A 22,129-nucleotide genomic window follows, 5' to 3' on the forward strand; every position below is an offset into this window, starting at 1 on the left:
CCCAAACATCTTCACTCATCAACTGCAGCAAGCAGTTGCAAAAAAAAGTCCCAGCATGCCCTCCACTGAGGTCACACCCAACTGGTTACGGAAAAAAGGTGCCTGAGAAAAACCGCTAGAGCAAAATGGCCAACTGATTCATGACCAGCTGCTTTTGAATTATTAATCTTTCAATTTCCACCACATTAGAGAGCCCTCCATTATGGGTCCCTGACTGTGTCACAGTATCCTCCATTAGGGCTCCTTTGCTAAGTCATGGCCACCTTCATTATTGGCTGTGAATGAAACTCGGTGCCACTGGCTAATATAGGGTAGGAACAGGGTGCATTACGTGACAAGGTGACACAGCAGGGATGGCAGATGATATTTTCAGAGCTTTTGTCTCAATGTGTTGTGTCTGAAATGATAAGCACCAGTGTCAGTTTCAAAGCTCAGCTGATAAATGAGTCTTATAAGTTCCGCTTGTAATGAAAAGTACTTTGCAGGGAAAATAGTTGTGTCAATTACTTTTTAAATTCATGAGGGCCATACAGATTAGGGCTATTAAAACATTAATTGTTCAGGCGATGTGATTCTTTAACACCTAATTTGTGTGAGAGAATACTGCAATCTCCCAAAACGTCATCTTGCATTTTTTAGTGCTTACACCATAGCCATTGTCTCAAGTCTTCCACAATACCCTGTTGGCTAATGGCATGCAGTTTGATTATTCATCTTGAGCTTGGCATTCAGATTCTCATGTTTTAATGATCATCCTGTGATAAAATATTGATGTAAGTGGCATGGGGAATGGTGTGGCTTGATGGTTAAACACAGCTAAACTCAAACCTCATCTTCAAACATCTATGAGGCGATGTGTAGCTTAGTGGAAAGTTGACATGTCTGAACTACAAAAGGTCCCAGAAGCGGCAAAGAATATAAGCGTTTGCGCATGTGAATAATTTAAAGGTGCTATAGTGTGGTTTTTTTTTACATCCTATATGGAGCACTCATTTATAGGGAATTGAGGGAAATCAGTGCATTTCATGCTTTAAGATTCTATACACACAGACTAGGGAGATAGGTAATGCTATTCAATATACATTTTATGGTTATGATGCATTTAAAATATGTAATATTTGAATAAAATGCTGCCTCTTTTCAGAGTAATAGTAATAGTATGCACAAAAAAAGTTTGTGTTTTTATAGGTTTTGTATTATTGCTCTTCGTAATTCACCCTGTGCGTGGTGTTACACAAGAAGCATGTTAAGCAAGGTTGTGTTGCCTTTTAAAGTACATTCTCACCCATCACCACTCAAAGGCCTGTTTGGAAGCCGGTGTGGAGGTGTGTACACCCTGACTGCATCAATTCCTTACACATCACTCACGATTAAACCTTTTTTTTTTTCCTCCCCTCCCTGCTCCACTGTACTGTACACCGTCTTCCTCTATCACACCTGTTAATTCCCTCCATATTCACACATTGTCCTGTTGCTGTGCTCACGCTGGCACTCTCTGGTGCATCCTCGCCTGCTTGTTGCCCATACTCTCCCCACCCTTCATCCGTCTCTGCCTCTCTTTCCCCTCTGTGTGTTGACTCTTCAGAAGCGCCACAGCTTGTCACGTCTAGAGTGTCAGACGCAGCCAAAATGACAGCAGGCACTCCAGCTTCTCTCCCCCACCCCTTTCCTCCCTTGTCCCATCCCTTTTCCTCACACTCTCCGCCACCCTCCTTACACTCGGTCGGTGCCGTAGCTCCTGTAGTCCACCGCAGCAGACACGGCCACTATGACAGCAGGCACTCCATATCCTGCCAGGTAGAAGTACTTAGTCCTGGAGTGTTCGCTCTCAAACACCTCGACCAGCATGATGTAGAGCTGTACTCCTTCCAGGAACATCCAGGTGAACGCTGCCAAGAAGAAGAAATGAAGCAAGGCCGCGAAGACTGCGCAGACAATCTGGTGAGGGAAAGAAAAGATTGAGAGGGTTTTTTTAAAAAATAAAAAAACACACACAAATCCTCAGGAAATGTTTAATCTGGTGGACACTTGCACTGATTAGTTATAAAGTGGGAAAAAAAGAAGCTAATACTGCAGGCGATAAGGGCATGAGTCAGACTATTCAGTCAGAATATTCACATAAGAAAATGTGAGGGATTAAAACTTGGACCGCCATCACTGGAACAGACAGAGGAGAGAGAGCGGCGGGAGAAAGGATAAGGCAAATGGAAGCGCAGTGAACTCACAGCCATAGCATACACTTTAACAGCAATTTCAGGTGACAGAATGAATCACTTCAAGATTGCAGTATTAGTCGAGTCTCCCTCACACTTTACTCGCTGTCTACAATCTACAAGTAATCTAAGAAGATAAATGAGTATGTAAGTGACAAGTTGTTGCTGCAGCCTTGTGATTGACCGCATTTCAAACAGACGCAGCAAAGCACTTTTAAAAAGGGAGCTGAGAAATAAAGGGAAGGAGTAGGGAGGGGGAGACGGTGGGTTGGTGAGAGGGGCAAATTACTTGACAACACTGTTGAAAAACACAATATGATTTTTTGTCAATGTCAAGGATGAACAAAATCAGTGAAACTGCTGCAAAAATGACTCAGCAGCTGGATATGAAAGAGACAATGCAGGAGCAATTTGACAAGGTTTGGAGGCTGAGGAAAGATGCAGCATTTTCAGGTTGATAATGAGTAGTTCTGAGAATAAAGATGTGTGTAGTACCAATAATAATAATAAAAAAGTTAGAGACATTAACTAAAGTTAGAACAGATTGTGGAAAAATAACAGCTTTGCTATTATACCCAATATATCTATTATGTTCCATTAACGTTAGCATGCTGGACAGGTAGCCACACTGTAGCCTGTATGAACCCACCATCATTGGACTAATGGGCCAATGCAAGGTCTAGTCTGCCCTCAGTGTAACATCAGAGGAAGAAGCAGCAGTGGAAGGTTTGATATTTTTTCCTATTAAGAGAAATAATGCAAGAATCAACCAGTGTAATGATCTGCTGGAAATGCTACATGATCGGGTTTGCTCTGGGGACCAAGACTCCATATGCTGTTACTAGGACTGTGTGACAGAAGTTTAGAGACTGTCCACCTTAAGCAGCACAGTTCAGAGCATTGCAGGTGGAGTAGTGTTCTGCTTGTATGACAATATAAAACTACTAGCTCTATAGGTAAATGTTCTTTACTGTGTAGATCAGCACTGATTTATTTATTTTTTATTTAACACAGATATGTGTCACAACAGCAAGGTGAATGGTGAAAATGGTGTTTAACAGGAGCAATAACTCCATTATTGTCAATTAAATGTCAATTATCACACCAGGCACTGTATTTATACATTCACACTCAAAGTAAATATGTGAATTCACATTATCAGTAGCCACTGAGTACCGATTAATAAAGGGGAAGTAGGAGATATCATAAAATCCGCTGAGAGACTCTCCAAGATGAAAAAAAGAGGAGAAAAACAGCAGATTGAGGTGCAGGAATATACAAGAAGGGTATCAAACCTAAAAGAGCATTACCCATTTAGGAAATAAAATAAGAAGAAAAGCCAGGTAGAAAAGAAGACATGAAATGAATGAGTGGTGAGCCTCAGCCCGTCAGGTTCATGGCAATGTTCTAATCTAAAGAGTCACTCCTAAATCACTGAACGGAAGAGCTAACAGACAGACTTTCATAATGGAGGGGTTTTGCAGCGAGAGACAATTACCTAATGTCTGAAAGACAATGAGTTTAGGGGGCGAGGGAGTCACTCATTTCCATTTCTAATGATCACACAGTGTGGCTTTCACACACACACACAGGCAGTGATACACATGCGTGCACATATACACAGGTAAAAAAAAAAGTGGCTGCTTATGCAAAGCCATTTAGTTCTCCTGCTGGAATTGTGGCTTAACCGGCTGTGAGCTAAGTGATGCTGAAGATGTTAATGGAGGTCACAAATAGTCAGCAGTAATTAACAGGAGAACAGCGCAGGCAAAAACAGCGGCACACGCACATACAAAGAAACATGATCCCTCATCCACAAACACACACAAAGACAAATGCACGAGCTTCACCGTCAACACACACCTTCTATCAAATTTGCTTTGTCTCTTCATTTGCAGTGAAAATGTTGTTTTTGTTGCCTTAGGCTGTTCTAACATTTCTGGAGATAAAGAATGCAGCCTTGAGCGCTTCCTCACCAAGAGGCATATAATGGTTCAAACAGCTTAAAGACAAAAAAAATGCACTAAGATGTCTTTAAAGTATAAATTGTACCAAGGTTTTCTTTATGTTGATTACTGTTTGGTGGACATTGCTCAGAATAACTCGGAATCTGTCTTAACGCCTTCATCCAAGTGAGGTTTTAAGTCTTAATCCATGATGGATATATTGAAATCTGACCATATGGATTATTCAGCGCAGGCTATGATTGGAATGCAAAACCATGTGGACCCGGACAGTAGTGCCAAAGCTGCACTGTACACTGTCAGGGATTTAAAATTAGTTGCTTTTGGTGATATTGCTTCACAAATTGTAATGGAAGCAATTTAAAAAAAACCTTCACACTCTCAGGTGGAAAACAATCTGTAACGGGCGCCACAGAAACCAGCACGGTTAATAATGGATTTGTTTTTCTGAAAATGCAGGACTCAATTCCACATGTTTAAAAAAATGGCTTTTTCAATTGAAAGACAAGTGTCTTTAGCAGTGCTTGCCCGTCATCAAGGCCACAGAGAGTCGTACCGCTGTTAGAACAATGCAGAATACATCACAATAAATTAACTCCATTGCCTACAGATGTCTAAAATAAGCTGGATTCAAGAACAATTTCACATAGATGCATCTGACTGAATAAAGTTATCACTGTAAAATAAAAAAAATATGTTTGAAATTTTATACAGAGAGTAAATATTTAAAAATTTAACAGTCCATGGGAACAGAAGCTTTTATTCTACCTCATATTTATTCAAGGTAATTCTACTACTTATCAGTAATGCACAGACTAAGGTCTCAGTTGGTCTGACACCACATCACTTTGTTATGAATGGTCAAATGGTGGTTGGATTTGCAAATCTGCCTTGTAGGTCTTTGTATTAAATGATGTATTATACATCCTCATCACATCTAACAGGATTCCAAGGCAAAGCAGAGAGACTCCAGCTCCTCTTGCCTGAGGGGGGAAGAAACACTAACAAAAGCAATAGAAGACTAAAGAACAGCACTGATATCATTTCAGCTAACACAAAGATAAAGTGCAGCCCACAATTTGCATTGTAAATCATTTTCATAGTGACCGGGAAAGTATTAGGCTTTATTAAGTAGAAGTAAATTGCACTACAATTAATTTGAGGTGGAGTCCATGACTTAATTTAGTAATAATTGCATGGAAAAATGAGCATGTGGAGCAACAACAATGCCAGCAACATTTCTTTACAATTGAGGAGGAAAAAAAGTTCTGATGTAATCCAGGCTGGTTTGAATACACTGATAAAAATTTGTTTAACAGCCTCCCACAGAAGCCATGTTTGTTTTTGATTTACTCCAGGAACAAAGCACGTATCACAGCTGCACTTTTTCATGCAGCTGTAATGCACTTAATAAACATTTAACTTGGTCTACAGTGAGGCAGTATTGGTCACTGCATAGTTCAATGCACTGTAGGCACAGCATAAGAAGAAGAACCAGTTTCAAAAGTGTGTGCTTACCGGCTGATCAGCCTTGTTGATGCCAACCAGGAACAACGACTCTGCGATGAAGAGGCTGATGCAGAGGTTCTTGTGGATGGTGTTGCGGTCACTTTGCAGCCCTCGGAAGAAGCAGAAGGTGAAGATGCAGATAAGGAGGCAAACCAGCGACAGCAGGATCCCCACCCATGTGATGACATCAAGGAGCACATCGTGCATGCTGCCTGTTTTCTGTGGGAAGAGCAAGAACACAGAGAACCTTAATAGTAATTCCATCTAAAGTGACTATACAGTCATGTTCAGCCTTGGCTTAGCTAAAAACATACATGAGTCATACAAGATGGAGCACACTGTAGGACAACAGACAAGAGAGATTCAACCACTCCCCACCCTGACTGATGTGAGTCTGGCTGCATGTCGCCGAGCGTTCAGGGCCACAGCGTTACGCTGTGTTGCACAGGTGTGCTAGCTCTATCCATCAGTGTCCTGCAACCTGGCAGGCAGAGCAATATTCAGCATAGCACTACTGTGATGGATCTACTGCTCAAACCCTCACACTGTGTTCACACACAGCTGCCAAGCTAGCTCTGACCATGACCCCTTTAGAAGTAACACACATCCTCTGGCCCGCAGGGAGAGAATGGGTGTCACACAATATCCAGAGTTACAAGAGCCGATTTGTGAAAAAGGAACTTAAAGCAACAAAATGTACTTATCCCACACATGCCAGGACAATAATGTGTTTTATCCACCGCCTACTTTGGCTTTTGGATATAAAAATACAGGCTTTCTACATCCTTATCAGTCAGATTTACAATCAAAATAAGAGCATTATTCTGTATCTGTTACACTAATCAAGAAGTCAAGAGATAGTGATGTTTGATGTGCATTTTTTTGTGTCATCATCCAGCTTGACAAATCAATTGTAAAATGTTCTGTGCCAAGTCTGATTATTCAGACTCTGTAGAGTTGTGATCTATTTTCCAGATGTTGGGGTCTTCATCTCCTACTCCCCCCCTTCCCCCACTCCCCCCTTCACTCTGAGGATGCTCAGAGTGAATCACATGCTAATCACATGATGAATAACTGACCCCTTGATATCCCTCATCCCTGTCTGGCAGGTACAGAAGAGTAAATGCCTACCTTGACCTCCACGTGGGCCATGAGCACTGCAAAGCTGGTGAGGTGGGTGCAGGAGCAGCTGGTATGTGTGCGATTGGTAGCCAGCAGACGACAGTCCTGCGTAGACCAGAATCCCGTCATGGTGCGCTTGGAGTAGCTCCAGAAAGAACAGTTGGGATTGAAATTCTTTTCCGAATGCTGGAAAAAAGGAGATAGACACAGTGAATGAGAGAAACCCAGACAGTGCAGGAAGAAATTGAGAGACAAATAGTGGGAGGGGGAGGGATACTTTGTCATGGGGGAGGTGGGAGGTAGAAACATGAGAGTGGCTGGGGAGCCAACAAAAAGTGAGAAAACGGTGGGAGGAAGTGGTGGAAAAAAAAAAGGAGGGAGAGAAAGGAACACAGAGAGGGAGTCAAACACACACAACAACAAAACAACAAACAGAAGGGACAGAATGCGTGTGTGCAGCAACAAATAAACATGGAGCCATGGCAGGAGGTGACAGTGCTGTGTCCATGCTTGTTGTGTGTGTGTGTGTGTGTGTGAGAGATTCTGGAGTGTAGGAGCTGCTTGTGTTGTGTAAACTGATGAGGCCGTGTGTGTGTGTTAGGTTGGTAAAGTTACTCCCAAAAAGAGCAAGTGAAACAGTGAGGATTCTTTCACTGCCAACAAGCTGCATCACCAACTGGATAAGCATTTGCTTGTTGGATGAGCAACACAAAATAAAACTGTGCTGGTTGATCATCCCGATTCATACATCATGAAGCAATGTGGTACTCAGCATTTAATTATAGCAAACGCCAGAGCTGTTCTACAGTAATGTCACTCAGAGCAAGTCAAAGTCAGCCAAGCCAAGTCTCGTCAAAGTCTGCAGAAAATGTCCTGATATTCAAACACTGACCATACTCAGTGCAGGAAGTGAACATTTGTCATGGCTGTGACCAAGAGGCATGACAATTAAAGACTATAAGGGTGATTGAAAACATTATAAAGAGCCTGTAAGCAGCTTCAGGTCTGCTTTGGAGTTTGTTGTGTCAGGTGTACCATAGTGTTATTTGTCAAGCTGTCAAGATAACCAGCAGTGTTTGTTGTTTTTTTAAATGCACCAAGTGCTTAGTCCAGGGTAAGTGGTTTAGTTTTTCTGTGTCGTATTTTAAGGGCTTGACCTTGGGATGTGAACTACCCGGAGATGATTTGGCATTAAGAATGGACTCTGTAAAAATGAAAATGATTTAACCTGGCAAACAGCCAGGATTTAAGCAAACTTTTCCCAAACAGGAGTCAGTTTTCGGGAAACTATTTCCAGCTGTGGACTCACATATCTCCATACCTCTGTGGAAACAGCACGATTGTTGGCTAGGAGCACAGAGAACACAGCTGTGTGTTTTTACAGTATATTTACATTTATACAGTTTCTACAAACCAGTTTTCCACCTGACTCTGCACATCATCCTAAAGTTCATCTAAACACTCAGTGAACTTTCTTCACGACTGCTGGTTGCAGCAGAGTCAATCATGTTTAATGGTTGCATTAGGAAGTGCAAAACTGTTTATTCTTGTTAGTGCAAGCCTTAACATTAATTTGCATCCAATAATATCACCTTCTTGTTGTGCCCCTCCTCCTCCTTACCTGCAGGTGTTTGACGGTGAAGACCACAGGTTCAGACAGGTAAACCTTATTGCTCTCCTTGTTGATGGACGCAGTGATGACCGGGGAGTTGACGATGACGGAGTAATTAGGATACATCGCCTCGCTACCTAATCTAACGCTTGCATTTTCTGTGGACAAATAAGCCCCCAGGTTCCTGTACAGGACGAACGCCATCCTGATCTCACCTGTAAGAAGACACATGAGATCAGTGCACCTTTTGTAATTGCTACTTTTTTTTAAACCATGGTGACAGAGACAGATCGGGAATGTGAGAAAAACAAGAGAATGCATTAGGAGACAGTCAGCGCCGCAAAGTGGGTTAGATGATAGGTGCATGGACCTCTCCTATAGTGAGAGAGAGAGAGAATGTGAGATTTCTCTTGTACCATTTCTGCCGTGCTGTCTCAGAGTGCTGGCCGACAGCTGTATGGAGTTTCCATGTTGTTCGGACTGAGGGAATGTCAAGTCTGCAAGGTTCCCATCTGTGCTTAGCCTGGCTACTTCCAGCTCTGCAAAACACACACAGACAATACACAACAGCAATGTCAAGTCATAGCATAGCACGTAACAGCACATTTGTTTTACAGGCTCTTGTAATAAGCATGTTTTTTCACCAAGTGCTGTTTGAAACTTCTCTTTAATGGTGAAAAAAAAAGTTGACGTGACTGAAATAATGTGTGTTTTTATACTAAAAATAAAAAAAGGTAACAGTGTCTCCTGGCAACAGGTCCACACACACACATTGAAGGAGATTATCCAAGCTCTCTTGTATTGTGGAAATCTAATTTCACCATCCACGTTTGTTAGCACATTCCTGATTACAGCCGTGTAATGTGTTAGATAGAGTTTCTAATTAACAACTAATTATACCTTTGCTGTTTTGCTATCTTGTGCTTCTTAGTGATTTAGACTGCTGCTTTTGATGGTGAAAACAGCTCTCTGATCAAATAAACAGCACAAGGACAAGTCAGATTTAAATGAGAGAGAAAGAGGAGGCAGAGTGGGATGAGAGGCGGGAAGGAAAGGAAAGTTGAAGGCGAGAGTGTGCTTAGAAAAGGCCTAAAAAGAGAGGGGTAAGGAGAGGACTGGAGACAAGATAGATGGAGTATGTTCTCCTACAGAGTGCAAGCCCAGAAATACTAACGTATTGGAAGAGTAAATGGAGGTAGGCAGGCAGACATAAACACAGACACTGATATGCAAATACTGGCAGAAAGAAAGTGAAACACTGCTTAAGTGTCCCTCACTTGCACATGAGCCAAACTAAACATTCAAGCCATATATACACACACACACACATTATGTACACACATGTACACACACACATCAGCAGGGCATCAAAACACGCTGAGTCTAATCTAATTAAAGCATCCTTGTCATGACAATCCTCCTCCTTAGAAACACACTTGTTCATTAGCGTTATCACACACACACACTGTTACCGCTGTGTTATCCCTTCAAATCACTGTTTTGGTTCTAATAATAACACTATTTATTCATCTGCCTGATGCCGCGCCTCATAGTCACACTCACAATCTAGCACAATAATATCACTTACACTAGCTGCAGTGGCTTCTTTAAAATGCGTCAAATAATTTATTCTCGTCACTCACTGTCTTCTGAAAGACTTGTTAAAAAACGAGGGGAGGGGTGCTTAAAAAGTGCAAAGAAGAGAGTGGAGGAAAGAGGAATCGGAGAGAGAGAGAGAGAGGCAGAAGTGAGGATGGGAGAAAAGAAAGATAGAGATGACAGGCTGTGCCGGGCTGGTTATGAATAAAGGGGAGAGATAATCACAGTGGATCTGCCCACTGGATTAGCTGGGAGGGAAGATTAACAGCACAGAAAGAAGAGAGGAATGTGGAGACAAAATATTCCACACAAAAAAAAGGCGACTTCCTGTTTTAAGTTCCTCTGAGATGCAGTAGCCTACATTTCTGTTTATGTAACCATATTTATGTGGAGCGTTCAGGAAGAAAGAAACTGGAGGAGATACAAGTCAGTAATTATGTAAGGTAAGATTGTGTAGGACGTCAGTTGTCTGGCAAAACTTGATCGAGAACACAACAACAAGTCATGTTGTGAGGACTGACTTTGTGGAATCTGATCTTTCTATGCTGTCTGATCAGGAAATATGTCGTCATGCTATCACCATGCTGTAAATAGCTGTAATTTTATTGCTTACTGATGAGGAAGTGAGCAAAAAAAATCCTTAGAGCATCATTTGACATTCCACCACCACCACCATCACCATCACCCTCAAGCATCCACTCATCCAGTCTTCTTCTTTACTGATCATCTTCGCTTTTCTTTCCTCTCCTCCTCCTCCTCCGTGGCTTTTCATCTCTGTCTGAGCAGCATATAAGGCCAGTGAATCCAAGTAATGGGGAAATGATGTGAAGGAAATTTTGAAAAAATCAAATCAAATGGGGAAGTAAACAGGAGGATAACCATGGGAAACATAAGTGAGTGCAACCCGCTGGTCTGGATGAGGATGAAACGACGGTTCACAAATATATCATCATCATCTAAAGGCATGAAAAGGAAAGAGGAGGTTTCTGCTCTCCAGTAAAACTCCCTTATTCCACGGCCCAGCGATAAGATGATCAGTGAGGAAAAGATGAGAAGAGATGATGGAAGGAGAAGTGGAGGAAAGTGATGTGCGTACACCGCCATAATAACCAGCTTTGTTCTTTTGTGTCAATTCTGCCTACAAGTGGAGGGAAGAAAATATGGAAAAAGAAATAATAAAAAAAATAATAAAATCTTGTAAACCTGCCACGAGACAAATATTTTTCCAGCAATTTGTTAGATGAGGATTTCTGTGAAAGTGAAGAGTGCAGACAGAAACTGAAAGCAGACATCTTTATTCTGACCTTCCTATGAGGGCCAAACACACCTACTGTATTCACATCAATTCTAATACAGCACTGTGAAAGCACAAAAGCCGAGCACCCAAATATGACAATATGATAATTATATGTGGTATTATATTATTAATAATGAATAATAATGCATCAGTGTTAAGCGGAGCTTGTTTAAACTCATTCTAAAGGCTGCAGATAAAGGTGAGGTTTAATAAGGTGATTAATGGGAGAGGAAAGATAAGAAAATTCTGATACACAACTCTCTTTTTGCTTTGTTTTTTGCTGAGCTGTGAGCTCATTTGAACATTTCTTGAGATAAGACAATGTCATTAGGAGGGGGAAAAACTTCTATAGGTGTGGTCTGATGGTAGCGAATTTCCTCTAAGGGATAGAAAAATGCTACCTACTGCAGGCTAGGTGCTTCTGAGCAGCCCTGTATGCTGAGTGTCAGGGCTTGATGCTAATTGGTTAAACTCAACATCTTAGCTCTCTTCTGGTTAAGCTTGAAAGTAAGCAAATAGCAACACCTGGCAACAAAACCAGAAACCACCGGCAGAAGCGTGGCAAGGAACAGTTGAACAAAGAGAAATGAACGAGGAAAAGCAAAAATAATGCGAAGACTAGGGATGTCCCGATCAGGTTTTTTTGCCCTCGAGTCTGAGTCCGAGTCCAAGTCACTTGATTTTATTTATCTGCAAATACCGAGTCCCGATCTGATTTTAGGGTTCTCTACAAAGATGAATGGCAGGTCACTCATTGCGCTCATTTGTGCTGTCTTGGCTGTGATGTCCTGCACTTTTGCGATGTCGTGGGGCATACAAATGTTACTACAATAAATTGTATACCTGTTATTGCTCGCGTATGTGTTTGCACAAGCAAAACTGTGTGTGTAGCCACATGACCTGCCCCTTTCCTCGGGTACAATACTTCGACAGACTGCCCGAAACGCATTGCCACAGACTGTTAAAACTTCAGTTAAAACTCCTAAATTCAATCCCAGTCTTGAACCCAGGACATCTCGCACCCAAAGCAACATTCATACTCCTACACTACAAGCGAGAGAGTCCTCCTGCACAGCATTATGCTGGATTAATCCGCAGAAAAGTCCTTAACGTTGACAGCCCTAATACATCGGGACCTCCTCATCGGGACGTAACATCCTTTTCCCGATCGAGTCTGAAACCACGTAATCGGGCCGGATTTCCGATCACATGATTGGATTGGGACATCGCTACCGAAGACCAACCGAGGATTGGTTAGCTTATTAGGCCGTGGATTGAGTCAATAGATATTGATTTATTATTTTGGGCCCTTAAAGCTGACTGAATGGACGGATGGGGCGGATCATTATTATAAACACAATCACTTCACTTGAGATGCTGAGGTCAATACACATCTTCTGTTATCAAGAAATATTTTAAATGTGACTACTAATGTAAAAAAAAAAAGTGGGACACCAAATGGTAAGCCTTTTAACATGTTGCAATGTTAAAAGATGATTCTATTACAAAAGTTAACAGTTGTTAGATTGAATCAGTTTTTGCATGAATAGTTATCATCACTTTGTTGTCTTACAAATTGCTGTTAAAACATTTTCACGCAGACGTTAATGTGACAGAATTAATTATAAGCCCTATAGTCACTACATAAAACCTGCTACTGTATTTTCCTGCTAGCAACTTCATAGCATGTTTTTTATTTTTTTTATGTTAATGTAATGACGCCTTTTCACAGTTACTGTGTAATTTACACTGTAGCTTGGTTTCATGCTCTGTTCATACACTGCTGCATTATCCTAATTCAGATCATGTCCGTTGCTGTCCGTGTGTGTGTGTGTGCGTTATGGTCTATGTGTGTGTTACCACACACAAGAAGGATGACGTTATTATCTGACACACTGTGAAGTTACATAGTATACTTCGGTTCTCATTTGTATAATAAAACATAGATCTAAGGGGGAAGATCTGGTAATGTGTGCTGTCATCTTTGCCTCTTACTGTGATATTACATCATATTCTTAGATCTTGAGAAGCCTGAGCTGCTTTACATTGTTATAAGTTCTTGTAAAGAAATAAAATGTGAAATCTAAGAACATATTTCTTCCCCCAAAATAAGAGCGTGGTCATAACGTTCTTTTCAAAATTCTGGATTTTAAACATTGGCCTTTTCTACCATTCTTTTGCATGTTAAATGATTAAAGGGTTAAAACTGTTTGGAATACTGAGTGGGAGATGCTATGACACTCCACAGCAGTGAACTATAAGTGCTTGTTTTCACTCTTATCCTGTCATGCTTTCCTGTGTACCGAAGCTAAGTCATCAAACTTCGGCTAATGACATCATCTTACCTCTGCTCTGCCAGCAGCAGATCAGTACTCTTCAAGGAGGACTGTTTCCCAAGTGAATGTTAAAATCTTGACTTGAACTCATCACCCTGGTAAACTTGAGGGTTTAGTGAAATGTGTACTGTCAGTGCCTAAAACCTAATGAAGCCCTGCTACATTAAAACCACCAGAACTGTCCTTTAAGTGCTTTGAGAACAGCTGAATAGTCTCTTTGATGTTTGCGAAGTCCAGCTGAGATATTAAACTTTAAAGTGTACTCACGAATGTAGTCAGTGATCTCCTGCACAGTGTCCGTCTTCAGTAGGTTGTCGGCTAACATGAAAGCTCCGGTCTCCACGGTATCGAGGAGCAGAGTAGCCGAGTGCAGCTGCTCACTGGTGGGCAGCTCTCTCCACGCTGCCTGGGCCCGTGGATGCAGTAAATTATTCACAGTCTCCACCATCGCCTGGAGTAGCAGCAGAGATGCAGAGGTCACACAGAGGCAAATGTAGAAAAAGAAGAAAAAAAGAATGCAAATCCAAATAAGATAAGCAGTCAGTGGGATGCATCAGGCCCCGTTCACACTGGAGAAAGTCAATCCAGCTAGAGTAGGATTGTATCTGGATAGCCTTAAAGCTGGATACGTTCAGACCTATTTTCAAATTTGGCTATCACACACGCTGTCCGTGCTCGATCCAGCTTTATCCAGCTTGTTTGTGGTCCTCCAAACCGCTAGGTGGTGCCTCATAATATACAGAGTCTGTTCAGGCAGCGGTAGGACCGCGTGCGCACATGTGTTGTGCGTTTTTTTTTTTGTCCCATGTCGTTCTTTCCTTTTTCTTTTTTTTTCGGTTTCAAACACTATCTGGATATATGCAGATACAGCCTGAATCCCACTCCAGCTGGATTGATTTCCCTAGTGTGAACGGGGTATCACTGGCATTTTATCATGATGATAGATCATGACCATCAAGACGAAAAAAAAAAACATAGGCGATGCAGACGTAGCATTCCCATGCAGACATCAACAAAAACACAGAAGCTGTTATAAAATAAAAACTCTTCAAAGTTGTACCCCGCACTTTTTATTGTTTATTGAGTTCTGTAAGGATGTTGTGATGAAAAAAATCCATCACAGATGTTCAGAAAATCAAGCTAAGCTAATTAGCTGATTGCAATCACCATGTGCCTACACCCCCAAACCTGGTTCAGCTTTTTTTTTTCCTCCCCCTTTTTTTTTTTAAAGCACCGGTTTTATCTTGGAGTTGGGAAAACTTGCGCTTGAGGGTCTGAGAAGAAATTAAGAGTTTTATCAGATAATGTCTGCTGGGTCACATCCAGCCGTGCAGAACAGTTTTGAATCCAAAAATATTACCAAATTAAATGGAGAAGAGTTGGCTCACGGAGATGAAATGTTCCCCCGTGAAACAATACTTATTTTGTCTCCAGCTTACATTCCTTTATGCTCTTAAGAATTCACCTCCTCATTTTCAGACATGAACACCACACACACGCACACACACACATCTTAAAAGACCCTGGGAGAGATAAAGAAACAGAGAGAAAAAGAGAGGCTTGTGCAGAAAGGGGGGAGTAGAAAGGGAGAGCCATGGGAGAGCGATAAAACAGTCCAGTGAGTCCATGGTGACAGGCGTCCACTGGGAGCAAGAGAGGCGGAAAAGCGAATACAGGTGCTATCAAACACACACATCTCACACTCCCGACTGTCTCTTGATTTTCTCTTTCTCTGTAAACCACCCCTTTGTCCAAAACACACACTCCACAATCCTTCACTCCTCTCCCTCTCTCTTTCAATGCTTCTTTCTTTTGAGGAGAGCGGATAGGGAATGTGTGTGTGTGTGTTGGGGGGGGGGGTGTGACACAGGTGCCATTATACAAGCAGAAGGGGGTCTCTAGTGGGGAATTGCAGGGGCAGGGAGGAAGAGTGAGAGACATGAGCTTATTGGTGTTCACACATGCACCTATTTGACTCTTAGTCCCCCTCTCTCAGGGTTAAGAACAAGTGAGATGCAAGGAGAAAGGAGAAGAGAAGATAGCAGCGGTGTGTGTGTGTGTGTGTGTGTGTGTGTGTGTGTGTGTGTGCAAAGATGAGATGATGACTCATATGAGTGTTGATGGCATGTGCTACAAAACAGCTAGCATCTGGAATTATGGAACTAATCCTACCTGTTTATTTGGAGGGTGGGGGTGATATGCCCATTTAGATACAGTATATCACAAACATGAAATTGGTGCTTAGCCAACAAGCTAATATGATAATATTATGTCCTCTTTTAGCGCTAGCAGCTAATTAGCTGGGATGCATATTGAATGAGTTTGGGAGGGCTACATGTAAACAAAAACTAATTAATCCACTGCTTCAGCAAACAACCGGAATAAGCAGGAGTAGATATGAAGCACACTAAGCAGATGAATACACCAAGCAAAAGCTGTTTCTATCTATTTAACACTGTGACAGGAGATTGCTAGCTTCAATACACTTTAAAAGGAACATTTTGAGTTTAATTGGATTGAGATTGAGTTTCTGTAGTTTTTGCTATCAATGCTATTAGACATCAAAGGGATGAAATTTTGGGAACAAATCTGATATAAACAGAAAAAGCAAAATAACTAGTTTAAGACAACCAAGTTGATCAAAAAGAGCAAAACAGAAAAAGGTTTTTAATACTCTACTGTCATGTTTTGCTAAATTGATGGTGAAATCTGCCACTCTGTGAATTGGCATTATCAGAATAATCCACATAGAGTATCATGGGTCAAAACAGAGATCTGAGCCTTCTCACAACAACATACAGTTTCTATAGTAATTTACAGTCCGCTCTCACAGAAAAATGCCCCCTCTGCAACTTTGAACATGGATCCTAGCGTTGTTGCGTTTGTGAAAGGTGTGTGTTAACCAACACCATGTTTTTTTTGTCAAAACTACTAATCAGTGACTAAAAAGAAGGATACAAAGCAGAAGTAAACTTGACACTGAAATACTGAAATCATCATTCAATCATACAATTAATCATTCCGGAGGCAGCTTTGGACTTGTATGTTGTGTTTCCTGCTCTATTTATTTAGTATGCCATTACGGTCAGGATGTTAGCAAGCAGAATTTTCATTAAGCCCTGGTATTATGGAAATTAAAAGGATTCCAAAGGTTTCTTTAATGGTGTCTTGTATTTGGTGTATGAATGCATACACGCAAACACACAAGGGCATGTAAACTATGTGTGCGGCACATATTGAAGCCGATTGGAATGTGGGAGTTGGAACTCAAGTGTGTGTATGTGTGTGAAGTTGGAGTGTATACGCATACAAGGGGGCTGGCAGAAGCATTGTAGTGGATCATTCTGCTCCACTTGCTGTACAGTAGCAGTCCAGGCAACAGAGGGAGAGAGAGAGAGAGAGAGAGAGAGTGAGGGTGTTCTGTCGGCACAGCAGACATGAGCACTGTGGCACAGCTTTTGCATTTGCTGCTGCTGCTGGTGCTGCTCTCAAACGCTCACTTTGATGTGTTTCAGATAACCTCATTTTCTGCTCTCATTAAGCTTTCCATTGATTTTTATTGAACTTATGATTATCTTGCATTTTCAATTTCATTTAATTTTTTTTTCTCTCCATTGAAATTTAATTCGCCGGCACCATGATTACATCTGTAGAAGACAGAGATAGGTAAGAAGAAGAAGAAGAAGAAGGGGTGTGATTTCCTTGAGGTTCAGACATCTTCACTTCAGACAAGTCAGACATGGAATATAGATGTTTGGTTGTGTGTGTATAGGTGTGTGTGTGTGTGTGTGTGTGGTTGTGCCTGTAAGCTAAGGTGCCATTGGTGACATTTCTATCTGCACAAGTATGAGGACTTGAGGGCTAAAATAGAGACAGGATTTTTTTAGGGGTCTTCAAAGAGGGGGAGAGACTCTGCAGAGACAGATAAGGGTGTCGTTTGTGTGTATGTGCGTGAGTGAGGAAGTGTGTGTATCTAAGTGAGAGTATGTGTTGCACAGACGCGCGCACACACACACACACACACCAGTAAATGGGGCAGAAGTGAAATGCTTTGAAGCGTTGGGGTAATCCAGCGTAAACAGCAGCAGCAAGACAGACTAGAGCTGGGCCGGTCTAATACTCCCAGCTACACGAGGGGGAAAGCAGGCACACGGGCACATGGACGTACAGTATGTGTACACGCGTGCACAGTAACATGTAAAATGACGGAGTTAGGATGTTAGAAGAACTGAAAAAAAGCAAGAGAAGAAGAAAGGATGGATTTTTTTCCTCTTACTCGCTCGGCTGAGCTCTGAAAATGCATGTTTTGAAAATGTTTTCATCAGAGAAGCAGGCTTATCTGTCAGTTGTTGTTGAAGTTTGTCTTCCCTGACAGGATGAGTTTGCAGCTAAATCAGGCTTTAAATTCACAGCATGCCATGTTCTGACCCGCCATCCATAAATAGAGGGCAAATTAGACATTGTCATTGAGCATCACTGTCTCCCCATTGCCATCTTTTATTGTTTTTTTTGTTCACATTTCATTTCTGTAACTCAAACTTCTTTTTTTTTGTTCCTGCTTAATTTGTGGTCCCACCTTCCCTGTCGCTCTCTCTCTCTGTCTCTCTTCTTCCTCTTACCTTGCAGACTTTACCTCCCCCCCTCCATCAATCCACCCTAAAGCATCAAAGCCTCTCCACACCACCAATTTCATCATGAATAAATTGCCAATTTAGTATACATGAAACGAGTCCCCAGTTCCCCAAACGAAGTGAGAGAGGAGGGGAGATGAAGTGTGAGAGGGAGAGAGAAGACAGAAAAAAAGGAGAGAGAATTCAATTATTTTTTTTGTCTCTATTAAGAACCCAAACCTCCTGCCCACTTCTCCTCACTTGGCAATTAGTGCTGTAGATAATTAACGAGGAGAGGGCAGCACCACACCACATCCCTAATCACGCACATTTCTATCTGGCAGAGTAAAGGGACTGTTGGTATAATTTTGTTTCACATTACTAAGGCTAATTATATAATCGATCACTCGCAGCCCCCCTGCAGTACCCCAAGGTGTGTGGTTTTGATTTTTAACCTGCAATGAGCTGTTGTGCCAGCAACCTCCCCCCCACCCCCTCCTTGGAAAGTATCGTTTATTGGATTAAGGAAACGCATCAAAATGTCTTGACTGTTTTGATGTGACAGCATAAGATCATTGTTGAAAATATATTTATATATTTGCGGTGTGTGTGCCGCCTTGTGCGAGTGTGTGTGTCAGCTTGCATATAGTCCTAAGCCATGTTCTATGATGTGACATTGCTGACTGGTGCTGACGTTAAGACTTTTCAGGGGGAGAGTGGAAAAAAGCCTGCATCAGGAGAAAAAGAGCTACCCCATCAAGTGTGTGTGTGTGTGTGTGTAGTCGTGTGTGTTTGTGGGGGGGTGCAGACAGAGGAAACGAGAGACTCTGCAGTCTATCTACAACACATGGTTGCAGAAGGTGGGGTCGTTTGATGTTCTGAACAGTGATTTTAGCTGACCAAAAACATGCCTAAACTGATGTTTAGATTTTTGCTGTTAACAGTGTGCGAAGCCCATGGCGTCAACACAAACAAACATCAATACAAGAGCACGGCAACAAGGATGAAAAATAAATGAATAGCGAGCCACACAAACACACAAAGCTGTTTTTTTTTTTTTTTTAAGGCAGCGAGGCCATGATCAAGCAATAACTGAACAGAATATCCATCATGCTCAGTTCTTTCTCTCTGCTACGGCAACAGAGAGGGCATTTCATTGAATGGAGATGGATAGTGAGTCATTTGGTTCAAGGCAAGCCTGTTTACAATTCTGCAGACAGAACTGCAAAACAGATGAGCTATTATTGATATTGATCATGGCCTTTTATCAGTACTATTGATTCTGAATGCAAAGAAAAAAAAGTGAAATTGAAATTGAAAACAAAAGAATGTCAGCGAACCCTTCGAGAAGACTACAACTTTGTTTCCAGTGATGCTGTCGTTCAATAGAACAGACCAGCTAAAAACACGACTATCCTCCCCGAAGGGTTGCAGATCATGAGACAACTTGCTGCAATTAGAATTGTGTAATGTGTGATCACACACACGCAGAAGCTTGCTTGGCAGATGACATGCTGAGTGTTACAAAAAAAAAAAAAAAGAAGATGTGGGACTATGGTGTGGCAAAGTAATCAACCATTCCACAGAGCGGAAATACCTGTGTGAAAAACCTGCAGGACCTTTCTCTCTTCTGAAGCTGCAAATTCAAACAATTGAGCTGTTAGCGATGTAACACCTCTCAATCACACGCACAGAGGCACACACACACACACAGAGGCACACACACAGAGGCACACACACAGAGGCACACACACCCCCACTTCATTAACACTGCGCAAAAAAGTCTTTGGCAGCAAAAATATTATTGTTATTCTCCTCACTCACCTTCTTTATTCCTTCAACTGTAATTGTCTTTTCTTTATAATCTTTCTTTCCCTTTTTCATCCAGATTGTTTTTAATAATTTGCTCTGTTCCTCCATCCCTCTTTTTATTCATTCTCTGCGTCCGCTGTCAAGTGAATTGATTGCATTAATTACAATGCCACTCGTGCATGATTGGTCATATTCGATTTCCTAACAAAAAATTAGCATAATAAGCCGGTGTATTACTCAATTAGATATATGTAATTGGGCCATTATTGAAATCAGGAGGAACATTTTCTTTTTCTATGGAGGACCTTTTTTTTCCTCTACAAATTCAACCTTTAATAGGCCATTTGGTCAACAGGAAAACACAGATTAATTGATTCCACTTACACGTGCTCCAGTATGTATTCACTTCACACATCTTTGTGAATTAATACGTGGGAGCAGAGAAGATGTAAAGCAGGGAAAGAGAGAGAATAGAGCAGACCGAGTGGCCTCAGCTAAATCTAAGCAGCGGCTGTCAGTCTGACTGCTAAACCCCGCCTATCACTGTTGACCCCAGCAAGAGACTATCAAGAAAAGAGTCCACCATCCGGTCAGTCAGTCAATTAGCCAGCAGAGAGCCGGTCAAGTCAGCCTTTCCCCAGTGATTTAACTCACTGTAATTGAATGCCTACATGAACAAAGTACTGAATTCTTTCTATTGCTGTAGCATAACAGATCCTTTGCATACTCAGGATCGAGTTTCCATTAATGTAATCCTGAAGTAAGCACTCAGGCCAGATTGTCAACAGTGTCTTCATAGCTGTAGCTCAAAGACTGAAGTTCATTAAACAATGACGTAAAATGTGTCCCCAGCCTGTAGTGTACGCTTTAATGAGAACAACTCCCAGGCCGAGGCAGACTTTTATTAAATTTTGGTCCTGATCTGAAAAGAGTTGAGGACCCCTGCCAAAGACTAAAAGCAGTTATCTATCACCCATAATGTTAACTTGTTTCAGAGAGCTGCACACAGAGAAGGATAAAACATGTATAAAAGCAGCTATTTATCATGTGGATTTCTACAATGTGATTTATGATTCTTCATCAAACTTCTAACCTCTGCAAAAGACACTGATGATATCCATTGCAGTGTTAAGTTTAAAGAGCCCCCGTCTTCACTCTGTCTCTACATTTTAATTTGCAAACCTCTCTATGATAACACCTGCATGTATATCTCAGTCACTCACTATTACACTCAAACTCCTGTTTCTCGAGGTCATACCTTAGTGAGGCTGCGGGCAGCGCTGTCCTTGCCCCCGGGGGTGAGGTTCCTAAGCTGGACGTCGAGCAGTTCGACCAGTTGGACCATGGCCCTCACTGTTGATGGCACATCGCCAGGACGCAGAAGCCCTTTGGTCTGCTCAGCCAGCTCCCTGGCTACAATCGCTGCCGTCTCACCCGACCGAAGCTGTGAGCCACAGAGAATGACGGCGCAGGAGAAAGGCACAAAGTGGGGGGAAAAAAGGAGGGAAGATAGATGACAGTGAAAAAAAAGTTGGAAAGAGGAAAAAAAGTTTTGTGAAAGGACAGGAAGAGAGAGGCAATTGCAGCAAAATGACAGATGCAGAAATGACAGGACAGAAAAGAGGTGAAGGATGAATGGGATATCAGACCGAAGTGTGAATAAATGGGAAGGAGAGAAGAGGAAAGACAGGAGAAGAGAGGGAAAAAATGATTCGTTTAAATGGGGGAGCAGCACTGTTGTGTGTCCAGCCACTTATAAAATGCAATTAAGACATAAGAGATGCAATGATGATTTCACTGGAACAATATTCCAGGCTTTTCTAGAAAAAACAAACACATTAATTGAATAAATAGAGCCTAACAGAATGCCAACTCTATAAGCATGTGTAATGGTAACTGGGGCAACTCAAAGGATCTGTAAAATCCCCCATGCCTGTTAGCCTATCATGTTGTTTGCTACTCTGCCTACAGCCATACCTCTATCTCAGATCTCAAACATGAGGGTTAACAAATGAAGATGGATACATGGCCTAAATCCCTTTCTGTGGTCAGTGC

At 41.8% G+C, this 22,129-nt stretch overlaps 1 protein-coding gene across 6 annotated transcripts in view; it reads right to left on the minus strand.

The window, feature by feature from the left end:
- The window catches only part of adgrl3.1 (adhesion G protein-coupled receptor L3.1), a 103,990-nt gene that overhangs the window by 15,710 nt on the left and 66,151 nt on the right, over positions 1-22,129 (minus strand). For 4 of the 6 annotated variants that reach the window (XM_028399765.1, XM_028399749.1, XM_028399757.1 and 1 more), the window contains exons 10-17: positions 21,333-21,518; positions 19,860-19,898; positions 13,920-14,103; positions 8,837-8,959; positions 8,430-8,635; positions 6,818-6,994; positions 5,696-5,905; positions 1,718-1,938 (exon numbers count right to left, since the gene is read on the minus strand). In XM_028399765.1, coding sequence (XP_028255566.1) covers positions 1,718-1,938; positions 5,696-5,905; positions 6,818-6,994; positions 8,430-8,635; positions 8,837-8,959; positions 13,920-14,103; positions 19,860-19,898; positions 21,333-21,518 — 1,346 coding nt within the window. The remainder of the gene's footprint in view (positions 1-1,717; positions 1,939-5,695; positions 5,906-6,817; positions 6,995-8,429; positions 8,636-8,836; positions 8,960-13,919; positions 14,104-19,859; positions 19,899-21,332; positions 21,519-22,129) is intronic. The other 2 variants (XM_028399772.1, XM_028399741.1) reach the window with 1 other exon arrangement.

This window comes from Parambassis ranga, chromosome 1 (assembly GCF_900634625.1).
Source record: "Parambassis ranga chromosome 1, fParRan2.1, whole genome shotgun sequence".
Taxonomy (NCBI): Eukaryota; Metazoa; Chordata; class Actinopteri; family Ambassidae; genus Parambassis; species Parambassis ranga.